Source organism: Cupressus sempervirens, chromosome 7 (genome assembly GCF_028749045.1).
Source record: "Cupressus sempervirens isolate cs-2001-9-10 chromosome 7, ASM2874904v1, whole genome shotgun sequence".
Classification (NCBI taxonomy): Eukaryota; Viridiplantae; Streptophyta; class Pinopsida; order Cupressales; family Cupressaceae; genus Cupressus; species Cupressus sempervirens.
In genome coordinates, this window is record NC_143124.1 from 740,459,114 (window position 1) to 740,484,905 (window position 25,792).

General features: G+C 37.1%; 1 protein-coding gene across 3 annotated transcripts in view; it reads left to right on the forward strand.

The window, feature by feature from the left end:
• LOC149549386 (LRR/ubiquitin-like domain protein) overlaps window positions 1-25,792 on the forward strand; it is a 170,057-nt gene that overhangs the window by 50,911 nt on the left and 93,354 nt on the right. For all 3 annotated transcript variants that reach the window (XM_089792786.1, XM_089792789.1, XM_089792788.1), the window contains exon 3: window positions 13,161-13,319. In XM_089792786.1, the coding sequence (XP_089648912.1) occupies window positions 13,161-13,319 (159 nt within the window). The remainder of the gene's footprint in view (window positions 1-13,160; window positions 13,320-25,792) is intronic.

A 25,792-nucleotide genomic window follows, 5' to 3' on the forward strand; every position in this document is an offset into this window, starting at 1 on the left:
ATCACATACTGCAGAACAATACAATTCCAGGAATACCAACAGCAACATTGTATGGGTGTGAGGGATGAAAGGATAATCTACATCTTTCCAATATTTAAAGACATACATATATTTTGTTTGGATTGACAGAGACAATTTAAACTGAGATTTGAATGAGGCCTCAAGAGCAGTTTGTCCACAATTTCCAGTCCGATATGAGGACTAAAATAATGAGCATATATGATGAGTACCACAAATTTCCTCCACAGATTCAGAAAGAATTACCTTTCACGGACTATGTTGACTTTTAGCTAGAGCTGCAAAACAAAACGGACATGATAAGAAACAAATATTATGATTTGGCCCGAGGTCTCCTTGCAGGGGACAGTTATAGAGAATTGCATAGGGAAGATATCAATCAACCTGACAGTACTACTAATAATGGCACAAGTATACTAACAGGTACTTGGGAGACAAAAGTATCTTATGGAGCTGTTTACAATAGTCCTTCTGATGAGCTGGTTAATGGCCGATGTAGTAGAGTTGAACAAACCGCTAACGTTGGCAACTCCAACATCTTTTTTGGTGACATGGAAATTAACTTGGATGAATTTTATGATGATACCAGGCTGGAAATTATGTCAAGTTTTGAGGAGGGGAATATGGACCACAATGTTGGTAGGATAGATGATCTAGCACACAATGAGTTGGAGGATATATCTGAAAATGTTGTTCTCTCAGGTGATGAAAAATCAGAAAACTCTATGAAGAACAACCCATTTGTGTTTGAAGGAGATGGTCAAAAACCACTATCACTCCTTGACTTATTGGTTATGCTTTTGGTCAAAGAGGACAATATTGTCCAAGTGTTGAGGAGGTTGGATGATTCTTCCAATTTGATTGAGGATCTCATGCGGAAGATTGTGATAGAAGAGAGGCATGAGAATGTTTGCGGTATCACAAGTCCTGTTTTACATACTACTTTTGACACTTTGAAAATGATAAAATATGAGTAATTGCAACTATTAATGGATAGAGATCTAGCAATTAAATTTGGAAGGGACAAGGAGAGTGAGTTAGATGAGCTATGTCTTCAATAGAGCTTAACACATTATTCCATCCACAAAGCTGAAAATTAAACAAGTGGGGCAGCCACTTATGAAGAAGATAGCAGTGGTTCAAGGGCACAAGAAATCACACAAATCATTGAAGGAATTCATAAAGTGGGTAGATGTGAAGGCAAGCAATGTGATTCAGTCACGTATTTCCCATTTGAGACTATCGATGGTGAGAAATTTTTTATGAATCAGCAAGTTGATAAGACTGAAAATTCTGATTTTTATGACAGTAGCTGTACATTTTCACAGGAGGACATGGCTAGTGATACAACAAGTGAGGACAATTCAGAGTTTTCAGCTAATGGTGAACCATCCTTTTATAAAGACTTTGACGTAAGCGAGGGTACTAATGGTGGAATAGGAAGTTTAGATTTATCCTTAGCATACTTTGAGGGCTTGCCCAGAGTTTTATCACCTAGCTCTTATGAGATGGCCACGGCTTACTTATTGATTGGTGATTTTTCTTGTTGGTATATTTCCCCTATCAATGATTTGCCTGTGTATGTTGGTAATATATTTGCTGATTCTATTTGGCCTTCCAGGGTCAACGAGTTATTTGCAAGTGAGTGGGGAGATCACACATTACCCTACGTTCCACATGAGGTGTCTACATTTTTTATTCAGTAGGGTGTTGAAGACAGTGTTAGCACTCATGGTGTTGGTGATTCACCAACCACCCTTTCATTTACCTAGGGTCATGTTGATTGGGTAATCGGGAATCCAGGTGTTAATAGTATCTTACATCTGGCGGTTTATGCTGTGTTGCTACACAACCACATGATTATGATCTGTGTGTTCCAGCCTTCTGACATATCAGAGTTCCAGAGATTAGGATTACTCCTTTTCCACTAGAGTGATTTGGTGGTAGAGTCAGATTGGCCAGATCTATCATTGTCATTGGTACAGTTATTGCAGTAGTGGTACAGGAGTACAGTGGTACAGATATCATAGGAGTTGGTCAGTGGTATCTCAGTCAACGTACGAGTTCTCATTTGGGATCCAGGGGGAGCATCTCTATGCATTGCCTTTTATCAGGGAGCTAGGAGGAGAGTTTGGTCATTATCATCTTGGGGTGGATATTGGTATATTGCCGAGCTCCCATCATCACTTGACAGTAGAGACTTGCAGGGTCACTCATGGAGTGAGGCATTCATTCTGACTGAGGGCAGTGGCACATGGGGCAGTAGCGCATGGCCGTTGGTGTCCCTTTATGGTGAGACTTGGGATCCTGGCATTCAGTTATCTGGCATATTGATTCCTATTGTACTGTCTCACCATTCTGAGTTTGAGAAGTTGCATGCTGGGGTACATCGGCTGAGGAGTAAAATTGCATTCTCGAAGCGAGTATGGGATCCTGGCATTTGGTTTCTACAGGTATGAGCAGATTTCTTAAGGGCAAGCAATCTTTGAGAGGGGAGGCTTTGAAATGTTCCTTTTTTCTGGGACATTATAATTCTGTGTGGCCAGCTCACTTCGCCCAGGTTTCGGGGGCTAAAAGGTTCTTTATGGGGTTCAGTTCGAGATTTGGCCCAGACATTTCCAGTTCCAGACTTGTTAGAGTAGTTTTGGCAGGTTGTCCAGATGCTTACTATTTTTAGTAAGTAATCAGAGCTTAGTATTTTCGGTACCTCAGTGCTGGGTTGGAAGCGTCTCGCCGAAAGCTTTCCAACGAGCTATTGCACATGCTTATCAGAGTTCATTTGGTCAGTTATTTTAATGCTTGATGACTATATGGTTTACTGACTAAGTGACTATTAAAGTTCATTTAACTTGTCATTTTATTTAAAAAGGTTCTATGTTCACTTAAGTGGCTAAAGGACAAAAAGGTGCTTTATCCCACATTGCTTGAATGAGTGTGCATCACATTGGAAAAAGTAATAAAGGTACAACAAGCTCCACACGTGAGGATATATGAAGATTATAATATTGAAGACAAATATTAATCTGGGAGCTGGAAACAGTTGCTGGTTATTTCTTCTAGGACGCATACCTTTGAAGAAGCATTTGAAGGTTGGACGCAAACCTAGCCTTCTTACAGGTTTAACATACATTGCCAATCTGACTGTCATTTCTGTTTATAAGATTGGATTGTTGGGATTGTTGCATGTTATTTTATTGTTGTTTTATAATACAGTAACGTTATTGGACGGTTATTTGTATTAATCTGTTGGTTTATGTATAAGTTTTTGAATATTGGAGGAAATAAACATATTTTTCTGGGTTTTCTCGTATGTATATTTGCTCGTTATATATTGGTTAAAGTTCTGAAATTTGTATCACATACTGGATTACTGTTCGGATTCAAAATTTGTAAGTTTTTATCGAGGCTTTTAGTAAATATCTGGAAAGGGATATTAAAGTTTCCTTAAGCTCCTTGTTCTCGCTTGATATCACCTTAATGTAATGGATTTTCCCCTTGCCTAATCTTTGGTGCCTCGATTCCCATGGATCCTTGTAGAGAAAACAAAGTTTCCTCCTCTTGAGCTCCTGTATGGTTGCCTCATCCAATGATGACTTCTTTTGATGGGTTTTGTTGTCTTTCTCCTTTAGAACAAGGGTGACTTGGGGTTTGAATAACTCTTGGAAGAAGAGGATGCTTCCATGTCATGTGCCTTCTTAATTGCTTCGGTGAGTGTGCTAGGGGTAAATTCCTTCACCCACCCTTTTAGAGGTTCCATTAGCCCATCCATGAATAACACAATCAATCGCCTCTCTGAGATATCTATTACCAATACAAACAACCTTTGGATTTTTGTAATATAACTTTTGATTGATCTACATTGCTTTTGCTGTGCCTGTGCCAATTCCTTAAAATTGAGTGTTGGATCCTTCCCATTGAAGCGGTTTATCAACCTCTTTGTGAATTCAGCATACGAGGTTACTTTATCGTAGCTGAGGGTGACCATTCCTTGATACCACCATTTGTGAGTGGTGCGTTTTAGGTGAAGCGAGGAAAATTTGACCGCCTCATCCCTAGGCATTGGGTTAAGGTTGAAATATGTACCTACCTTCAGTACCAATGCCAAATCCATCAAAGAATGACAAATTTGCTTTGCCTCTCTTCCGTTTGAGGTCATCATTGTAGTAGCCACGATTGTTGCTGCCTGAGTATCTCATTCGTAGATCAACATTATCCCCAAAGGATGTCTCCTTCATATCCACTTTTCTCCAATCTTGCCTCAGCTGCTCTTGCATTTCTTAGAGAGTGGGCTCTCGTTCTCTACAAGTTGCTTTGATTCTCGTTGGAAATGTTGACATTAATGGTCGAGAGTGCGAATGCTGAGGGTTTGCTCTTGTGACAAAAATATCACTGTGCCCATTTTGTTCTTCATTTGGCTTTCCTTCAGCCAATCTTCGTAACGTCTCCTCCATGAGTTGTCATTCTTCCCCTCTGACCATGGTGTCATTGAGTTGTGCTTGGCTTCTGGTTAGCTCCCTTAAGACTGTCATGACCCAAATTGCAAGATCTTAAGGTTCCCTATTTCGTCAACAGAATGGTATCTTCTTTTGGTGTACTCTTGCATCCACTAATCCACATGTTGGTACATTCACCAAACCATGGTGTCATTGAGTTGCACTTGGCTTTTGGTTAGCTCCCTTAAGAGTGCCATGACCTAAATTGCAGGATCTTGAGGTTCCCCTAATCTGTTAAGAAAATGTTACCTACTTCTGGTGTACTCTTGCATTCACTACTCCACATGTTGGTAGAATCACTAGCTCTAATACCATTGTAATGTTCCTAACTGATGTCGCTTGACAAAGACACACTGTGCTTGATGTTCGCCCTCCAAGCACACCATCCACTCTTACTCCACCTATTGATGACACCTCCAACTGTTATATGGTGTTCCCAAATTCATCGTACGATGTCAATATTCCATGCCATATAGTGCCAATGATCTTGCAGTGTGGTAAATAGATATACCCCTCACCCAATTGTTAGTCAACAGGTAACATCTATAGTAGACAGTGGACTCCAACATCGTATGGTGGAAAGACAATTGTCATACAATGATGTGTATGTTGTACAATGGTTGTTTGGGGTTTGGCTGATAGTATGAAGACCGTATTGCTCCCATTAGATACTTAGCGTAGTCGGTTTTATTCAATACCGCTAATATTGTTATTGCTAGATGGTAATATGGAACGATATAGATCAATGCTACGTAACACAATAATGCACTTTAGATTATGAAATAGGTCTTCATTTACAACAATATCAGACCAAAATTAGAGCAAAATAGGGTGAGGAGTTACTCCCATCAAAATTGTGGATGCCAAGTAGGGATGATCGTTCACCTTCAAAATTACAGACATTTGAACTCTAATTGGAATTCACACATACAAAGCAAATAGCTAATTCACATACCTACAACAATAACTAATCGAGCCTTATATGGCTTCGGGGAAACTTCTCGAAGGATTACAAAAAGTGGCAACACAACCAAAACACTACCACTAACAAAATAAAAAGGGTGCAGGGGACAATTATATTAATTTTGGGGACACTGCATCTTGAGGATTGTAACACCTCTAGTCTACACACATTATTATTAAATTAAATTATTTAGTAATATCGGGGACACTACATATTGAGGATTGTAACACCTATAGTCCCTTTTGTTAGAGTAAAAGGTTAATTTAATTTAATTTATTAAATTACTTTTACTCCCTTCTTACAATTTCCCGTTATGCACTTGTATTTCCATATAATAATTAATTAGTAATTATTAAATGTCATTTACCTCTTAGGATTTCCCTTTTACGTTTTTCAATCTCCTTCTATAAGGATTGATCTTTTGTAAATATCTCTCATCTTTTTAGTCTGATAATATAATTTTCCATATTTTTAGAGCAAAAGCCTTGCCTCTTCTTTGTTGTTTCTTATCTATGATAAATTCTTGTATGGAAGTGTTCTTTGGGTTTTGTGGATTTGTATTGCTCAAATCTTTCATGGTATTAGAGCCTAACTTGCTGTAGCTGCTTCTTATTTGGAGAAAAAGAGGAATGAGGGTTTGACAGAAGAGATCTGGCTTTCTTGGGCATTTTTTTGTGAAAATAGGGAGGTCTTTGAAATTCAGAGCACTTTGAGGCCAAACAGACCTTACGGTTGGATTTAGAAGACGCTAACACCCCCATTTTCATATAAAATTTGTCGGCACACGCTCCAAGGTGGAGAAAATTAAAAAATCACAATTTTTTTGTTTTTGCATGGTTTTTTGACTGCAGCGGGTACTTGCAAAACTGTAGTGGCATTGCTACCGGTCAAACTTTTCACCGTAGCGGCCTCCGCTAGTTCACGCCACCGCTGCCCCGCCTGCTACCACCTCCGTGCTGCCCAAGAGCCTCCGTCACTAGCTGTGCCGCCCACCCTCCACCACCGCTCTTCTCGGCCTCTAGCCCATGGTCATGTTGGGGGGCTAGGGGCCAACACTCTTTTAATTTTTTTTTTAATTAAATTTTTTATTTATTTAAATTTATTTTTTAATTTTTTTTTTTAATTAAAAAAAAATAAAATTTATTTATATTTAAAATTAAGCCTTCTGGAGGCCCTGGCAATCTTTTTGCTATAACTTGAGCATACAGAGGTGTTTTTTGGATTCGAAAGAAGTGCTTGAAAGCTGATTCAGAGACGAAGATGATTGTGAAGGTACTTTTAAAATTTTTTTTTCCAATTTAGTGCCTATTTTTTCGCTCAAAGTCAGATGATGCCTTCTATCTTCTAGGGGGTATAACTTGCTTGTTTTAGCTCCGTTTTCGATCCAAAAGAAGCACTAGAAAGCTCTTCTTGAGCACTCTCTAGATTCTCTGTTATTTTCATTAGTATTTCTCAAAGGTTTATGTGATTCTCAAAGTGAAGCTTTTTTGTTCTATTCTTGTTTACGCATTCCTTCTTGCAGTTGGGGTTCGGTTTATGCATTGTGAGGGGTGTTTTGTATTATTGTTTCTGTTATTTACATCAGTAAACCAAAACATTTTCAAAAAACAATCCAACACATTCTAAAACATTGGCCGAGACCTCTTGTCTAGAACTTCTGACCCCTCATAACTATCACCTAAGTTGCCGGTTCGGATTCTGGTACCGGTGCGGGTTTAAAATTCTTCCAAATATTTTTTGGGTTGGGTTTGGATTCGTTTTGGGTTCGTCTATACCAAAACATATCTTTTAAAAAAAAAAATGTGCACGCGTGTGTGTATCAAGTACAAGTAAGTCCATAAACCACTTTGCTAATAGTAAAGCAACATAGGAAAATACACCACCATATCTATGTTTCAATTTAATAGGATACTAATTGCATCATTTAATCATACATACAACATCATACACTTGCTTGGTCGCATGCTCACATGCTTGGGACATATTTCAATATCAAGGGACAGTTTGAGAATGAAAGGAATCATCAAAAGATAAGTGCATTTATCTGATTTTTTTAATATTGGTTAGAGGATTCCTAACTAAACTAGATCAAAAGTTGAGGCTCAGATTTGAAGCTCTGGATTCAAATAATATATCATAGTTTTTAAAAGAAATTCCTCCATAATCTCTAATTTGGACTTCACCAATTGTCAATTTGGATTTCCTCTATAAGCAAGTTTTAATTTTCACTCACAAATGCATAAATGACATATAAACCATAATTTTGGCCTTTTTAGTGGTCACTTTTAGGGTTGGGAGGATCAAATAAACCAAATTAGGCAAAAAATACTTGCAAAAAGTAAAAACAATTTGTTTTGAGACCAAATTCAGCTTGAGTTCGGCTGCTGGGCAGCAAATTCTTCAAAATTCACTCTGAATTCTGCCCAGATTCCTCTAACAAAATTTGCAGCGAATTTGTGGCTCTCTAGGAGAATTTGGTGAGAATTTGACAAGGACCAGACTTTGGACAGAATTGAACCAGAGTTTGAGGGTTGTTGGAGAGAATCTAGTAACTTAGACTATCACACAGGTGGAATTCCCTGACGACACAACTTCTCCAGTCAAAAGGGTTGTGGTCTTGTTTAGACACAGTGCATCCAATTTTACAGAGGCCTTTTGAAGTCATGCAACACAAGAACAAGATGGATGAGGCAATGGGGTTGATTGCTTTACAGGTATCCGACAATCTACAGTTTCATCTTAATGGGTGCAATACCCCTCTAGCTATGTCGACCAAGCTTGATGACTTGTTTGGTACAGTGAATGAGTTCAGGGTACTTTAGATTAAGGCAAAGCTTACCTCGCTTGTATCATATTCTTTTCCTTCCATTGAGGACTTCTTGTTGAAGTTCAAACAACAAAGATCTTTATTGCAAGGTTGTGGGAAAACCAAGATTGGCACTGAGTGCATTTACCTGATTCTTTCTAAGCTTCGTGGAAACTTTCAAATTTTTGCTTCTACACCAAGGATGCCTTGGGTACTGGATTTACTATGCCATCCTTTGAGGTTTTCTGTGATCGTTTGACTTGAGAGCAAGCTAATCTCTTTCAGTTGGATTCTCTCACAGGCTCATAGACTTATGCATTGGTAACTCGGCCATCTTCTGGGACAAAGGAGAAGAAACATAAGTCACATCCTATAGAGTCTTAGATTGATTCGAGCCCTCACATCACATTAGTGCCACCTTCTCCTAAGGTAGATAAACCAAAGCCAAAAAGACTGAAGTGCGCTTATTGTAATAAGCCCAATTATGATGAGTCATGTTGCTATGAGAAGAAGTTAGATGGCTATGCCAAACAGGTTTCAGATTTGACAACTCTCCTTCAGAAGAGCAACATTGATTCTACTTCTCACCGATCTTCTTTATCATCATCATTTCAGTCAGATGGTAAAGACATAGGAAAGGGCCATTCACTATGTACAACTAATACTCCACATTCTTCTAGATGGTTATTGGATTCAGGTGCTTCACACCATATGGCATCTGCTTAGGATTTGTTCTTTTCTTTTGAGGGTTCTCTTACTCCACGCATTTTGATGGGGAACAACACTGTTATGACTGTATGTGGGAAAGTTTCTATTGGCATTGATGATGGTGCATTTCATGATGTACTTTGTGTTCCATCTTTGTCCTCTAACCTTCTCTTAATCTATCAGATTACACATATTGGGACAGGGAAGACAATTGAGTTTGCATAAGATTCAGTGCATATTAGAGATAGTGAGACAAACAATATTATTGCTACAAGGACTGTTGATCATTCTTCCCACCTATACTATTTCTCTCATTTTGGTCCACCATCTCCACTATCGGTGACTTACTCTCCTTCGCGAGATCCTATTGAGGTGAAGTCAAGTCACTTGAACTTATGTGTTGTTCTTAAGACCAGTTTTGTGACTTCTACACCTCCACCTCCTGTTCAAATTCCATCCATTGCACAAGATTACTCTTCAGCATTCCCAACAATTGCAACTCCAGTCATTGAGCCACCTACTGCAGTTGTTGAGGATATATCAGAGGACACACATCTTCTCTCAGATGACATATTCAACACACCTATTATCCCACCTCCATTGGAGATTCCATTTCAGGATTCTCATGCATTCTCTTTTGAGCATCAGCTAGGACTTCTAGCTTCTCCTTACATTCAGGGGTTTCACCCTCCTTGTCCACTGCGTTTGTTTCTTTCAGATTGGAGCTACATTGGTATGTTCATTGACACAAGAGTTTTTCCATTTTTGGGGGGGGGGTCAGTGGAGTCTCAGGGTTTCATTGTACTTATAGTCTTGAGAGAGTCCCTTGAGATATTTCATTTGTGCATTCTTTTCTATCTCTTTTTGGAGTAGGGTTTTTCCCACTAGGTTTTCTCTATTTCTCTGTTTCATAGAGATTTAGTTATGATTGGGTACCTCATTAGGCCTTGTTGCTGCGACCCAAATTTTGCTTTCTGCATTGTTGCTCATCTAAGGGGGGTGTTAGAGTAAAAGGTTAATTTAATTTAATTTATTAAATTACCTTTACCTCTTAGGGTTTCTCTTTTAGATTTTTTGATCTCTTTCTATAAGGATTGATCTTTTGTAAATATCTCTGATCTTTTTAGTCTGATAATATAATTTTCCATATTTTTAGAGCAAAACCCTTGCCTCTCCTTTGTCGTTTCTTATCAGTGACAGGTTCTTGCATGCAGGTGTTCTTTGGGTTTTGTGGATTTGTATTGCTCAAATCCTTCAGAGGTAATGCAACTGATTGTGGACAACTTTTGTGATCTTGGTGATATCAAAAAACCCCATGTTCCTAGAGATGCCAATATACTTAAAACATTTGCATAAATCAAATTAACCTTCTGATTGATTGGGAATTTCCTTGCTCCATCAAAGAAGATCATGAGAATGATGTTATTGCAGCTATACAAACAATTATGGTTTTTGATGCAGGAGCATCCCAGGGTAGTCCACAATCCTGTATGTAGGGGTTTCGAGCTTAGAATGGTGGACTAATGGTTTGTGCTGTTGGGGATATGTTCGAGACATATTAGAGAACCTTGTCCTATGTGTGTGTGAAGATTAGAGTAATCGACTTGAAGTTATAGCCGTTTTGGTGGCTGTTGGTAGCATGTTCCTGATTTACTGGTAGACATTGGAGATTGTCTTCACAAGCTTCGATCTGAGGGAGTTCGCGTATGTGCTCTTGGATTTGGATCGATGGATGGTATGTGGGCCTATGCCTAAGGGCATGTACTCTTATGTTGTCATATGAGTTAGTTATGCATTGTAACCTTGGGACTTGTCCTAAGTATTTAGTTTTTTCATGTATTTAATGTTTGTTGCTAGGACTTGTGGCTTGAGGGTGTATTTAATGTCTTTTATGTTAGGCCGACTTGTGGCTTGGTTTAGTATAAGTAGGGGGTCTTGTCTTGTCTTGAGACATTAGTGGATTCAGTTCAGCATGGAGCAACTGAGAGGAGCGAAGTTTAGCAGAGCTAGTAGATAAGTGTGGGCTTGGACAACAAGAAGGCTGCTTGGTGGCTTGCGAGCACAAGTTTAGATTCTTCTTGGAGTTCTCTACCAGATTGTGGGTCTGGGCTAGCTAAATTGTTGGATCTTGCGAAGTCTTGCAGAATTGTTGTTGTAATTGCTGATGTATTTGGCCATAGCCCGGAAGGCCTTACAGCTGGGCATGTTGAATGAAAATCTTATGATTCTATTATGAGAATTGGCATTGTTTTGGATCTAAATCTTTGTGTTATTGTTATTCTTCCGTTGTGTGGTTATTTGCTAGGGGCTAGGACATCTTCTTTGGGGATTCTCCTACCTTGCACTGTGTCAAGTGGTATCAGAGCATGACATTCTTTTGAAGTGGGACCAAAACATAAGGGAAAAGGGCATGCCTATGCGATTTTCATCATTACGCTTATAATCTTAAATATTTTAGAGTTGATTGTTTATGCACCTCTTGATTTTGTTTCCAATTCTACTATTGTTAAGTTATTGGAGATTTTAACATGCATGGAATTAATGTAATCAAAGAGATGAATCCTTATTGGATATTGGTCATTAAGGAGATAACATTAATATACATGTTTAAATATTCCACAACTGATTTCATTTTTATTCTACACTTACACAATGTTCTTGGAATTGCACCATGTTATCATAAGGTGTCTCATTTTTCATAAACATTTTAGCATTTAACATAGGCTTGTTAATTTTTATTGGAAAGCTCTAGTACTAGATGTTGGTTTTGCATAAAGCTCAACATTTTAACATTCTTGAGCTCTAACACCTATAAAGAGGCAACTTAAAAAAACCTAAAATATCTGATTATTTTGGTTTGTGTTTAGAACAAGGCTTTTTGCATTTCAAAGAACATTTGACTAGTTTAATATTGGATAAAGTTTGATCTCTTTCATCACTTAAAACATTTAATCTAAGATTCTGATTTGGGTTCCGGTTTGGGTACGTATATGGGGTTCGGGTATATGGGCACGATAATGTTTTCCTCCCTTGTGGGTTCGGGTTCGTCCGTATATGCATGCATGTATGTATGTTCAAACATCGAAGTTATAAACATAAAAATAGTGATACTCACAAATCCATAATAGCCAATAAAATTTAAAATAAATAAATTATATTACTGATATAGTTTAAGATTTTATGCATTACAAGTTGACATCAATCTGAACATGATCAAAAAACATAACTATGGGCTGGTTTTAACAAATCTATCAACAGTAATGTACTCAGATCTACAAAAAAAATCAATCTCTGACCATAAAATAAAATGAAGTAGATTGCTGTTCACTACTGTCATAAACTAAGGGCATTACGTAGACCAAATTAGGCTTGAATAATATTACCAAGCTGTTGCAAGAAACTATTGAAAGCTGATAAAAAGAGCATGCTGATGAACAAATCAGAACTTCATACCATAGTAACATGGAGATGCCCCCCACCTTTTTGCCTCACGTCTCGGAGACGGGGAAGCATCAAGGACTTGGGGACTCCATCCCTCGGTCCTTAGTGGCACCACCAGATTCCGCCACCCTCTGGTGTTGACTCTTTTCTGGTTTAACTGTTTATGTTCAATGTTTGATGTTCCAATTCAATGCAATGTTTAAGTATTTACTCATTTGCATCTTTATATCTTATATTGCAATACATCTTTTCATAACTAGCATTTTAAGTACCATATGAATTGTATATACAAACCCCCCTGCAATCCCTTGCCACCGTCCCCCCGCCATCCCCAACTTTAAGGCCCCTCCATCCCTTGCCCCGGAAACTTGTGCCCTCGTTCCGCCATCCCCTAGGGCGCTGTAACTATGATACATACATGAACGGATCTACAGCCCTGTGGTACTTCTTGGATGCCTAGGAGAAACCATCTAGTACCCTGGAAGAACCAGTACCAAAACTGTACCATTACTAGGATCCGGGCCTAAATAGAAGAATCCAGTAACTGAGCATTTAACGTGTACACAAAATTTAGACAGTATTTTTATGTATTCTCCTCATTGTATTGAATAGTCATACAAAACTAAAACATACTATTTCTTCTCTTGTGAGAATCATGGAGTTGTTAAGAATGTTCATGTTATACAATGCAAGGTTTGTTGTCTTATGTATAACTCTCTTGTGCCAATAGGGAGGTCCTATCAAGAAAGATTCTCCGCAAACAGTGTCTAGAAAGGGATTGGAAGCAAAGTCAACAAGAAAATCCAATTTTGACAAGGCTACAGACATAACTAGATTGCAGCGTTGGAAAGCTACTGGGGTTATCTCACTTTCTGAAAGTGATTTGGAGGTATGATTTCAATTTGATTCTTTTCTTCTGCAAGTTTATAATTGGTTTTGGCAAGCATGAAGGCTTCAAATAAAATTAATGGCTTCATAAAGACTTTCATTGATTTCTATTGGTTTTTACTTTTTTGTAGTTGGAGTTACATGGTACAGAGAGAACATATAACTAAAATATATATTTCATTAAAATTTTGAGGAATGTAAAGAGGATGATGTACAACAAATACATAAGTGTCTATTGAACAAATAGTTGTGTGATTTATAGGTCAGGGGTTTCAACTGTTCACCAGTAATTGGCTACTATGATCGTCAATCATATTTTTTTGCTTCATTAATAAACAGATTATGTACAAGGTGAAGTGAATAACCTATTTTGTATAGGAGTACACTTTTTTCTTTCAATGATTTGGTCATGATAAAGATTTCTGTTATGTTCCAGTAACTTTTTTTGTGTTCCTTTTATGTTTTCCTGTTTAGTTAAATTCGAAAAAAAAGATCAAAAGAACTAACATAATAATGTATGACCAATTACATAACCTGCAGTTTATTCACATGATCTGCCAAAGATCTCACTATGCGCACTATTGTTGTGTGTCCGTTGTTACAGTGTGACAATTAAAATACTTGGAATCCATTGAAAATAGTTTTGTATACATATTACCATTATCATTGGAATTATTCCTTACACCATTTTCATATCTCGATGTTGTATTGGGTAACCAGTTACACTCACATATTTAAGTTTTTAATTTATTTTTATTAAATAATTAGAACTATGCTGCAGATAATATCAATATTTCTCCATTTGAACTGCGAGGAGTCAATCCTTCATCATAGGTAACTGAACAAAAGGAAAATGAGAGCACGTACAGAAACAAAGTCATTCCAAAATGAAAAAACTATCAGTAGACCCTAAAGAAATGTGTTTGAGAAAACTCAAGTTTGGAAATGAGCCCTGACATTTGGTTAAGCTAAGGTTTATACTATCAAATGCCAGTGCATCATAAAGAGGTAGTTCTCTTTGTTGGAGCTATTAGATCAATGTAAGTTACAGGCTTCCTGCAGCAGTCCTCTGCCTCTTTTTCTTTTTATCTCTAAAACATCTGAAGGATGTGATTTAATGTATTTTGTTATAGTTTGGGCTTCCAACTTTTCTTCTTTCAAGGCTTTTATTCTGTTCTTTGACAAAATTCCCTTAGCTCCCAAAAAACTTAGTCAGCTCATCCATTATGGATTATACCTGTTGTATCTATACAGATTTTTCCGCATAGAGTAAGTATTCGTATGAAACACTATTTGTTTGTCATGTAGTTGATCATGTTCATGGTCACGCTTTTGAGCTCCGATCATTGTCATCATGTAGCCAGTGGCAGATGTTTTCCAATGCATCAGTGAGACAACTAGGAGGTTGGATGCAAAAGTTATTTCAATTTTTTAATTAAGACACAAGAGGTGGTGCTATAGTATTAAGCTGTGTGACTCACTTCTAGATTGGCAGAAGTTCAAAAATGTGTAAAAACGATGGTTTCTTGGTGGGTCGTGTGACTCACCAAAGAGGCACCGGAATTTAAACTAAGGAAAAGTCAGGACTACCTTTTTCAGGTTGTGATATTGCATTCTAATGTCAAATTTAGCAAAACATAAAAACTGGTGATTTCCTCAGGCATGTGACTGGCTAGGAAAGAACTAAAATAGTTAAAGTTCATTAAAACCAAAAGTGACAGCATAATGGGTTATCACATTTCTTACCATATCATGCCAAAGTTTATGAAACACAAAATGGTTGAATTATCAAAACCACGTACAATCTAGAAAGGGCGACAACAGTCGAAAATTTAAAATACACAACAGTCGAAAATTTAAAATACACAGGCCTTTTACAAGTTACATGCCACCCCATAGTGGTGGCAAATAATTTAATAAAACACAAAAAGGGCAAAGACTGCTGAATCACACAATCAAGCATACTTAGCATAGCATAACCAAATATTAACCATAATAAAAAGTGACAAGATTGCAACTCAGATACAGTTCAGGTAGCTGTTTGAGGAAAACCACAACCTCTAAAAACATTTCTTTCATCCCCATAAGAGCATGTATACATTTTCTTTTACTCATTATTTCATTATTCATCCCAATCTTTCTACGTGAGGGCAAAGGAAGATATTTTAGTAGGTTTCATTTTATTGTTTTCTATTAGAGGCCTTTTAACAAGCTCTATTACAGCTTTTCAAACGTTGGGTGTGTTGGTGTTTTCAACTGAGTTTCTTAAAAACCTCTAAAGACTAGCCATTCTTATGCTTAAGGATTATTAAGCTAGTTGCCAGTGAAAAGGTTCAGCCCTAAGGTTAATACCTTATGCACTTTTGGCTCTATAAAGAAAGGAAGGTGATCCTAAGACAATATCCTATTAACTTATCCTTTGTAACTTCATATTGTTCTTTTAGCATATATATTCTCTCAAATGAAACCCAAGACTTGTGATGTAGTTCATTTAGGCTAGGTTCTTTGGATTTGATTCTTGTAAGACTAGAGAATATTAAATCCTAATCAAAAACAAATTGAATATTAAAAGCCTTATTGATTTTTTGATTTAAAAGATTGCTTTACAACCCTAATCCTAAAATCCTATAGACCAGTGCCTTATTAAGGCAATAAAGTCAGATCAAAGCATAAGCATTTACAACTGCAACACATAATTTCAAATCGCTGGGCTAATAGATATAATGTCTTACACTAAATCTTCCATCAATGTTTATAATGCAACTCTTCTATTAGATCCTTTCTGATTATATTCAACCCCCTATATCTAGTTTAAAGCATATGTAACTATTCCTTTAGAATTGAGCAGAAATCAAGACATACACTGCAACAAAGTTACAAAGATGAAATAATGAAGACTTGCTCCAATATTTAAGAAGGATGAAACACTTTAAAACAGGAGACAGTTACACCAAACACCATTTTCTTTATCTGATTTGAAAGGATACTTCACAATTGCGAAATAATCTTTATGTCTTTCTGCTATCAACACCTAATACGAACACTGCCCTATATTCTCCTAAATACCAGAATTTCAAGAAGCAAGAGGAAGGTACAAGGGCTCTGAATTCCCTTTCATAGAACAAGGGAATAAAACAAGCTTCAAGCCAATGGTACAGGTGTCAATTCTTGATTTGACAGAATGATTGCAAATTTTCCTAAATTCTAGGATGCCAGAAATTAGAACAAATAGAAAGACAGAGAGAATGAGAGAAATCAGCTCCATTTCCAATTTCCAGACGATTCCTCTTTTTATGGATTCAAAACTTCCGGAGCAAAATGTTGGTTTGGAAGAAACATTGGCGCCTTGATGCTGACCACAATTATGTATTTGACTTGGGATGCAAAAATCACTCTTCATCTTCAACATGCTTCCCATTATGCAAATGTTGCATCACGAGGCCATGGATACTCCAACCACTAGAATTCTTTTGGCAATTCTCACAAATCATTTCGAAGGTAGGAAGTTCATCTAACAACTGGTTCGGACTTCCATTGTTTTATTGTCTTAGGATTTCCTTGTTTGTCTTTGATACTTGGAAAAACCTTGCACTCTATCTGATCAATTGTCTTCAATTTTTTCTCTGACTAAACTTCCAATTTTAGTGTGAATGCTGCCACCTCCTAAAGCAGCCTGATAGCACTTAATGCATACCTTAACTCTGGTGGCGTGTGTTAGTGAACAGTTTTTCCCTTTAAAGATCTTAACCGATTCTTGACTCTTCCCAATTTTAAGGAATACTACAAACACTAACAAATGAGTTTCTCTAATAGCAAACTCTCTCCATTCAACAGGTGCAGCTTCCTGACTTAAAAGATTTCTCAATTAAATCTTTATTTTAAAAGAATGATTACTGAAGATACTTTTAACCTGAAACTATAAGGCAAAGCATTCAATTCATAATGATGAAAAGAATGTGCAAGCTGAAGATTAATTCAAATTTTACAATAATAATTAGCCACGTGACTGATTACTAAGATGAAAGAGTTTAAGACGGGGAAATATAAATGAAGGCTACTCTGTCGTTTCAGATACAGTGACAATACAGAAATGCAAAAGATAAACTGGCTTCACATAACATTCATTCCCACAAGACAATGAACAATATGCTTTAATGAACCACAACATTTAGCATCCAAAATTCATATATATAATACCTTAAGATCTCATATATCTATTGCATCTTCTATATAAAAGTATCATAGATCCAAAATATGATAATCAAAACAAAAGTTTTCAGTATCAAGAGAGCTGACCCTCTTGTAATCATAAAAGCAACATTATATAGCCACGTAGGGCTTCCCGATTCAGTTTTAAAACTAACTCCTAGCTGAGTTGAGAAACTAACCAAAATTAACAAAGTTCTTGCAACAACTAACTAAAACAGGAGCCAAACTATTGGCTATTAGGCTCTAATCCTATCTAGTTTCCTGTTGGGGCAACAGGATCAGCTTGTTGGTCTGATTCTCTCGAAGTCCACCACTCGCTTCCTTGGACCTCTTGTACACGATTGCAAACTCGATTAGCTCCTTTTGCTGCGGGACTCCAATGTGCTCTGACCTTAGTTTCCACATGTTCTTAATTCTGTGAACATGGTCCATCTTCTTCTTGTGAGCCTCCAAGTGGTCTCTGCATATGATCATCATAGAATCTGCGCGGGCAATGGTGGTGAAGTCCTTGACTGTCAATTCCCTGATCTCTTTCATTATTTCCATCTTGTCCTGGAAGGATGCTAGCACTTCTTGTTTTCCCTTGTGAGGCTTGATGTCATTATCTAAAATTTTCTTAAGACATTCCATCTCCCTTAAGAGTTCAGAAGTTTCATCTAGCCCTTGTTCCATAACTATGTTCCTCCACTCCAGGTTAGATCTCGCAACAAATAGGAAATCAGTATCAATGGCTGCATTGGGTATATCTGTTAAGAACTTATTAATGCCATAGGTCTGGACTTCGGTGATCTGGATGATGTATTCATTCCACTTCACTTTTTCAGCCTCCCATGCATTTAGTTCAGACTCCAATTCAATCATTACTTTGTTTGCCCGTGTCTTGACCTCAGTGAACTTATTAATATAGCTAACCCCACTAGCCATCACTGTATCTACCCAGTCATTAAAAACTTTGGCCATTGACCTATCTCTCGTTAATTGGTTTCAACTGATCAACATTTTTCTCTTGCTTGAATTTTAGTAGCAAATTGGTTACTTAACCTTAATCTTAATCATTTTTCAAATTCATCTTAACCAAGCTATGACTTAATAAAACAGTGATTATATTGTTTGTTACCATATCCTTTGACGACTTTTTCTTTTCCAATTTCCTTTGCCACTCTTTTCTGATATTCTTCTCTTCTTGTGACAACAAAATCCTTGAACTCCTCATACTTTACTAATTCATCATCAGTAATGAATTCCCTTCAATCAAGTGTCCTAATATCACTAGATGGGTCATCTGCAATCTTCAAATTCTTCGATGCCATGCTCTGTGCCATCACAGGGACTATTTCCGGTGTCTGACCTGCTGGAGAAAGGAGAGGTGAAGGTGGACAATTAACAAGATTTGGAACCACTTGTTTTGGCTTTTTCTGTTCAGCTCCTCGAGTTTCTTACACATCAATTGTCTTTATTCCATTCTCCTTCAGTGGTTGCTCTGGCAATTTCAATTTCTTGGTTACAGGCTCTTCAGAGGTTTGGGGTTTTCCTTTCTGTACTATTTCCCTCTTCTACAGGGCCTCTACCCTAGCAATCAATTTCTCAGTCTTCACAAGAAAATCAGTTTCATTATGGAAGAAACCAGAGAAATTATGATCACTTTCCCTCCTTATCTCTTCTGCTTTTACAACCATGTACCATTTCTTCTCTGATAATCTTCGTCACTGATCACATCATCATCTTCATACATTATTTTATGGGTGAAATCTAATTTTGGGGTCGTCACAAAACCTTGCCTTTTTCATTTCTTATTCTATATGATCTCACACAGACTCTATCAAGTCCCATCCATATTGGCAGCAGTGAAGTCAGCAAACTTGCACTGTGTACAAAACAAAGAAGATCTCCTATGCTTCTTGAAATGGATACAATCAGCCCTATTGAGCTACCATATGACTTCTAGAAATACAATTCTCAGTGGCTGCTGTTCTGAGAAAGTCAATCACCTCTATTGGCACTCTTTCTTGTGGAATTCCACAATAGCTTATTACCTTTTACTCAAAGTGCTCCTCAAAAATGTTGAAATCAGAATTGGGACAAGTTGTATCTCACAAGTATGTCCAATAATTGACTGGCAAAGTCTGTCCTTGATGGTCCGTTATCTTGAGTTGTAGCTTATCATCCCACAGTCCTTTTTGTTTCCACAAGAACATTTGGAAAACTATGAGTACCACTTGAAATCAAATTTGCTTGCTTTAGCTTTTAGTTTTACCTTAACAAAACTCTCATGGAGTTTGTTGTCCAAGTATCTTGCATAATCAAATTCTGTATTTTTCATGGGATCTTGAACTTCTGCTCCCATACACATTATGTCAATTGGCATCAAGACCTAATATTTGACATAGGGCGTAATAGGTCGTGGCCAAATAATCTTCAAAAATATCTAATGCAAAAGGCTTCTCCTCAAATTGAGAATAAGGGATTGACTTCCCATCTGGTCCCTTCCATCTAAACTTTGATATAATGAGTCTTCTCTACAGACGAGGATGAACCTTGCATCTCTCCTCACGCTCATTCAAGTCAATATTTATTGACGAAGGTGTCTTCAAAACAAATATATTTGCAACGTCAATCTCTTATTCATATCAATAATTGCATGACCGATCAACACAACCCTTTTACTGATGTCATCTCTGCTCTATCAATCTAATGAAGTTAGCATCAACAAACACACTTGGTAGCACACCCTTGCCCATGTCAAGCTCACATTCGTTTCCCTTTCAAATTTTAGCCTCCCTCTTCTTGTAAAAGTTGTTAGACAACTCCCAACCCATCTCTGCAACTTGGCATCCCTAACCCTAACTTTGTTGTCCAATAATGTATCATTTATGCCGTCAAAGTCCAAACCCATGAATTGATAGTGACACTCTTCCTCATCAAATCCGCATTACCCTTATGGTGGATTGCTTTCTTACACATTTTCATAATTAATTCACTAAACTAGGGTTTGCGACTCTATAACCTAGGGTTTTGCAGAACTAGCCTGCAATTGTAAACAATATCATTGAAAAAACCCAGAGGACAAGCTGACTTTCTGCTTATGAAAAATTCCAATGCAGGATCAAGCTTCTTCTCATGACTACTATGCATCCTTTCCCTTAAACAATCTGGGTCACAACCATGAAAATCATAAAGTGAGAACCGTTCTATTTTCTGTACCATCCCTTCATTGATCTCTTCCTTTGCAATGGGACTTTCTGCCTTTGTGATAGGAACTTCTATCTCTACAGTGGGTCTGCCTTTTTAGTAGGAACTTTTACTTCTACTAAATCTTCATCTAATATGGCCCCAAGGCATCCCTTATGGCAGGCTCTTGCTCTTGATTTCTTTGTTGGGAAGTCTCTTTTCAAGCATTATTGCTTTCTCTATCTTGAAATAACTGAGTTATCTAATCTCCTTGTGACATCCTTGTCTTCCTTGTTTCAACTTCTTCCCTCTTGAAAGGATCAATTTCTTCTAACCTCAGGGGCCTACTAGGCAATGTTGGTGTCATCACTAGCGTTTGCCTCTTTTGCGGAGGTCTTTTGTTATGCTCATTGGGCCTCCTCTTCAGTTGTACATCTTGGACAATATTCTTTCCCTTTCCTCGTTCATTATTTTCGGTTTCTCACCATCGCTATTATGTGTGACTATGACTCATGGTTGAGAAGTTACACTTCCATATTCATCATGCGACAACCACTGGAGTTTCTGCAATTTTCCTACATATCCTTTGATTCTGTTCATGTTTGATTTGCCTCTTATTGTGGATCTATTCCTTATGAATGACTGTGGTTTCTTTGTCTTTGAGGTGCTTAATCAAAATTTTCTGCTTTCTGAATATAATGATTGACATGGTCAAAATCTTTGTGTTGAACAAGTTGATACACAAATATAATTTTGATCTTTGTAATTGTGCGTACTTTCCCTCCAATTGTACCCACAAATTTGCCTGGTCTTCAGAAGATTGTTTTTTTTAAAAGAGTTAGTCTTAGCATACCCAAGTCAAGAAAATAACTGTTGGCTCCAGAATTTGTATATATGTTATTGCTGATGTGACTTTGTAAGAATTTGCCTTAGGGAAAAATCTCTCAAGATCAAGAAGCTCAAGCACTAGCACAATATGGACCAATAAAGTATGATTAGAATAACAATATGATAATGAATAATGTACAAGTACACTAGAAGTGCCTGTATATAAAGGCCTCCAGAATGACTAGGAGTTAGCAGCCTCTAGAATGACTAGGAGTTAGCAAAATGATAAGCCTCACAACAAAGCATATGTCCACCAAGAGTGGATTATCCTCCATTGAGCACAGGAGTTAGTGCGATGATGAGAGGATAAGCTTACATAGGTGTGTCACGTAAAATTATGTTGTAGACACCATGTGCTTAATTAGAGTAGGAACAACTGTGTTGTCTACATGACAACTCTGTTGATTATGCAAACTCTAGTGTTGTAGACACCATGTGCTAAAATAGAGTTGCTAGCTGTTGTGTTGTCAACATGACAACTTGTATGAGTACGCATACTCCTAGGTGTCTAACCTAATAAATAATAAAATAATGCATTTATCCTAAGTAAACTTAAGTAAAGTGTAAATAATAATTATTTACACTAACAGGCTTGACGTGGTTCTCTTTAATCACACACCAATTGTGTCTCAACTGCATGCTTATTTTGATTCCTCCATAGACTGAATATCGCGGGCTCCAAATAGTATTTTCACTTCAATTTCTTTTTGTTCTTTATGACTGCACCATAATGAAAGTGCCTTTTGCTCATCAGAACTGTATTTGGCAATCTTCGTATGTGCGTCATACACAACCTGTTGTGTGTCAGATTTATGGTTGTTTCTGGATTAGGAGAAGTATCTTGTAGCTAGCACAAATATGTGCACGAGCTTATTAAACTCTTTGAAGCTTCCTTCTATTGAGAATATATCACGATGTAGAGAATTGAGATGTCTCTGAATCTTTGTGCTTGTTAATGTATTTTTAGCTTTAGTCGGATAAAACTTGTATAAATATAATGAACAACTTCTTGATTAAATATTATAGATAATGATAATATCCATTCGAAATATGTTGTGTCAATTGATATTTCTAATGGATATATCTATATATTATACCCATTATATATATACCACTTTATATCTCTACCTCTATTCAACCCAATAAATGTCTATCATTCATGAAATAAGCATAATAATAATAATAACAACATGTACTCTGTCACACATGCCACCTTGATCTTGGCAGTCTCATCTTCTCATGAGGGGAGGTCTTATTCCATCTGACATGTTATCAGACATATTGTTTGACTGCAGATACCTTCCTTCTTATGTGCTCAGTATTAATGAATGGACTTGTGCTATATGCACTTTATTATTAACGCTTAAACCTTGTCATATTTGTGCATTAGTAATTTGGTAAGTCAAACATATTGACGCGTCCTTCCGGTGTAGTGGTATGTGGGGGGTCACAACCCTTTAAGTATAGGTTATATATATTATAAGATTTTTTCTCTTTTGAAAAACATATAAGTTATCCAATGTTATTACAAAAGAGGGATATTAATTTAAGACATTTATAGAAACGTATTAAAGAATTTTCAAATTATAATAATCTGATAAAATGAACAGTGCTGAATACAATGTTTTGTCATTTGATTACCACAAGCATAATTGTCTGCTGTCAATCCAATATCAGAGTTGCATCCCTCTTGTAAAGATTCTTCACATGTTGATATGCTAGGTTTCTTTGAATCATTGTGGAGAGCATAGTAATCTTGCTTTGTGATACTGCCTCTGGAATCCTTAGTAGAAGGCAAAGATGAGCAAGCCTTCGTCCTTTCCTTCATTTTCTTGAGAGACTGTACATCATCAGCAGAAGAACTATTAACAGAATTCATTTATATTGATCTCTCACCCCAAATCTCTTCCCTGTCTGCACAATCATCATATAAAGTAGAAAAGAGATTCATTTCCATGAATTTTCCATCCTTATTTTATAAATGGAGACCTAGTTTTTTGCCAAAAATTAGGGTTCCATCAGAAGGCAATAAAGAAACTAAGACATTACATTTTAAGTATATGCTGTAGTTCCTGATGCGACAATAAAGACATTATTGATTCAAAATGAATTGGGAGTAAGAAGAGGAAAATGGGTAATCACCATTCAAGAATATGACATGGAGATACAACCAATGAAGCTAGTCTGTAGACAGGCATTGACATACACAATTGCTACAAGAGGACCCTAATTAGTGCAACAAGTTTATGTGGTGGAAGAATTATCTTCCAATGAATGGTATGATGACATTGTCTATTAGCTTGTAAATGACTAGTGTACCTCTCACCTAAGTCCAATGCAAAAGAGAGCTTTGAGATTGAAAACTCCAAAGTTTATGCTTCAAGGAGCTTGTTGTATAGAAAGAATCATGATGGGATTTATTTAAGATGTGTAGGAAAAGAGGAAGCAAAGTAGATCATTGAACATTTCCACAACAAATTTGGAACCAGTCATGAAGGCAATAATCTCAAGGGTAGGATACTATTGGCCCACATTATTAAAGATGAATAGGAAAACATGAAAACTTGTCACACTTGTTAAATAGATGTTCGAGAAAAGAATCCTATTATGCCCCTGCAACCTGTCATTGAATTGCAGCCATTTGCTAAGTTGGGCTTAGATTTTATTGCTACGATTAATCTGCCTTCCTCGATACAACACAACTATATCCTGACTATTGCACACAATGATGTGAAACGTAAGCTCTTAAACAATGAACTATGGATGTGGTCATTAACTTCCTTGAAGATTATATTATCACTAGATCTGGATGCCCACATGCTTTGGTTTGTGAGAATGGCTCAACATTTTCATCTTTGAAGATTTCCAATTGGGAATTTGACTTCGGGATAACATTAAAGTTCTTATCCAACATTTATCCCTAGGGAAATGGATTGGCGGAATTGAGAAATAAGACCTTGCTATGTGCTATCAAGAAGTCGCTAGACAAAAATCTTAAGGACTGGCACACACAATTGAAGTTTTCCCTTTGGGTAGATAAAAGTAGATCAAGAGCTCTTTGGGAATATCTCCCTATCATTTGGTCTATGGACATTTAGAAGGTCAAGAGGTGGTTTGATAGAGTGGCCAGATCAAGGACTTTCGGATTTCTGACCTGGTTCTATGCTAGGATAAGGCACATGAGACAGAGATGATCATGATAAGTTTGACAATTTATGGATGGGTCCTTATCAAATGTCTGAAATCCTAGGAGATAATGCATGTAAGTTGAAGACTTTCATAGGAGAGGAAGTTCCATTGCTTATTCCTTTAGGAATAGTCTATGCCTAGTTCCTTTACCATGCTTTAAATGCACTCTTAAGTGTGAAACTTACCATTTTAAGGAATTTTCCAAGGAATGAAAAATCTGCCTCATGAGCTTATATTCACCCATGAGCGCAAAATCCATAGGATTGAGGAAATTTCAGAAAGGTTAGGATTTATTACCTAGCAGGAACAAAATTCAGTTCGAATGCCAAAAATCTGCCTCCAATGGCAATATCTACTAATGTTCCTATGGATTGGAAAGCAAAAAATAGGTGCCTATTTTCCTTTTCTAGATTGGCATATATGGGTGTCATTCCACCATTGATGCCAAGTATATGGTGGGGAAACTGCTAGGTTCAACTTCAAGCTTTTCTATGAAAAGCGTGTAGCTGACACCAAAGGAATTATGGTATAAATTTTGGAAGTAGATATGAACACGTGGCATAGACATAAGATTATTATGCAATTGTGTTGATGAATTGGAGGTCAGCAGGTGATAACATTGTTGGAGGAGCATAAATTTGCTGACTAAGATGACTATCAAGGGACTTTCAGACCTAGAGATTGAGGTTTCATCTCCTTCGTTCATTGCAGCAGATACAGATCAACAACCCTTTGTAATGTCCCCTCTTGTGACATAGCTGATTTTTGCCCCCAAAAACTAGCAATTCCAACTATACAATTTAGCTACAAGGAGTATTCTATAAATAAATTACACATTTGCTGTAGAACTTAGAGATGATTGTAATTAATTAACATGAAATATTGTGATCATAGATAATCCCTATAGAATACAAAATATTCTAAATGCATTTGGATCCATTTCATGGTTATTCCCAACAGCCAATCATATCATGAAATTCAATGGGAAAGCATGACAGGGCGTTGGGAGTCTGTCCTCAA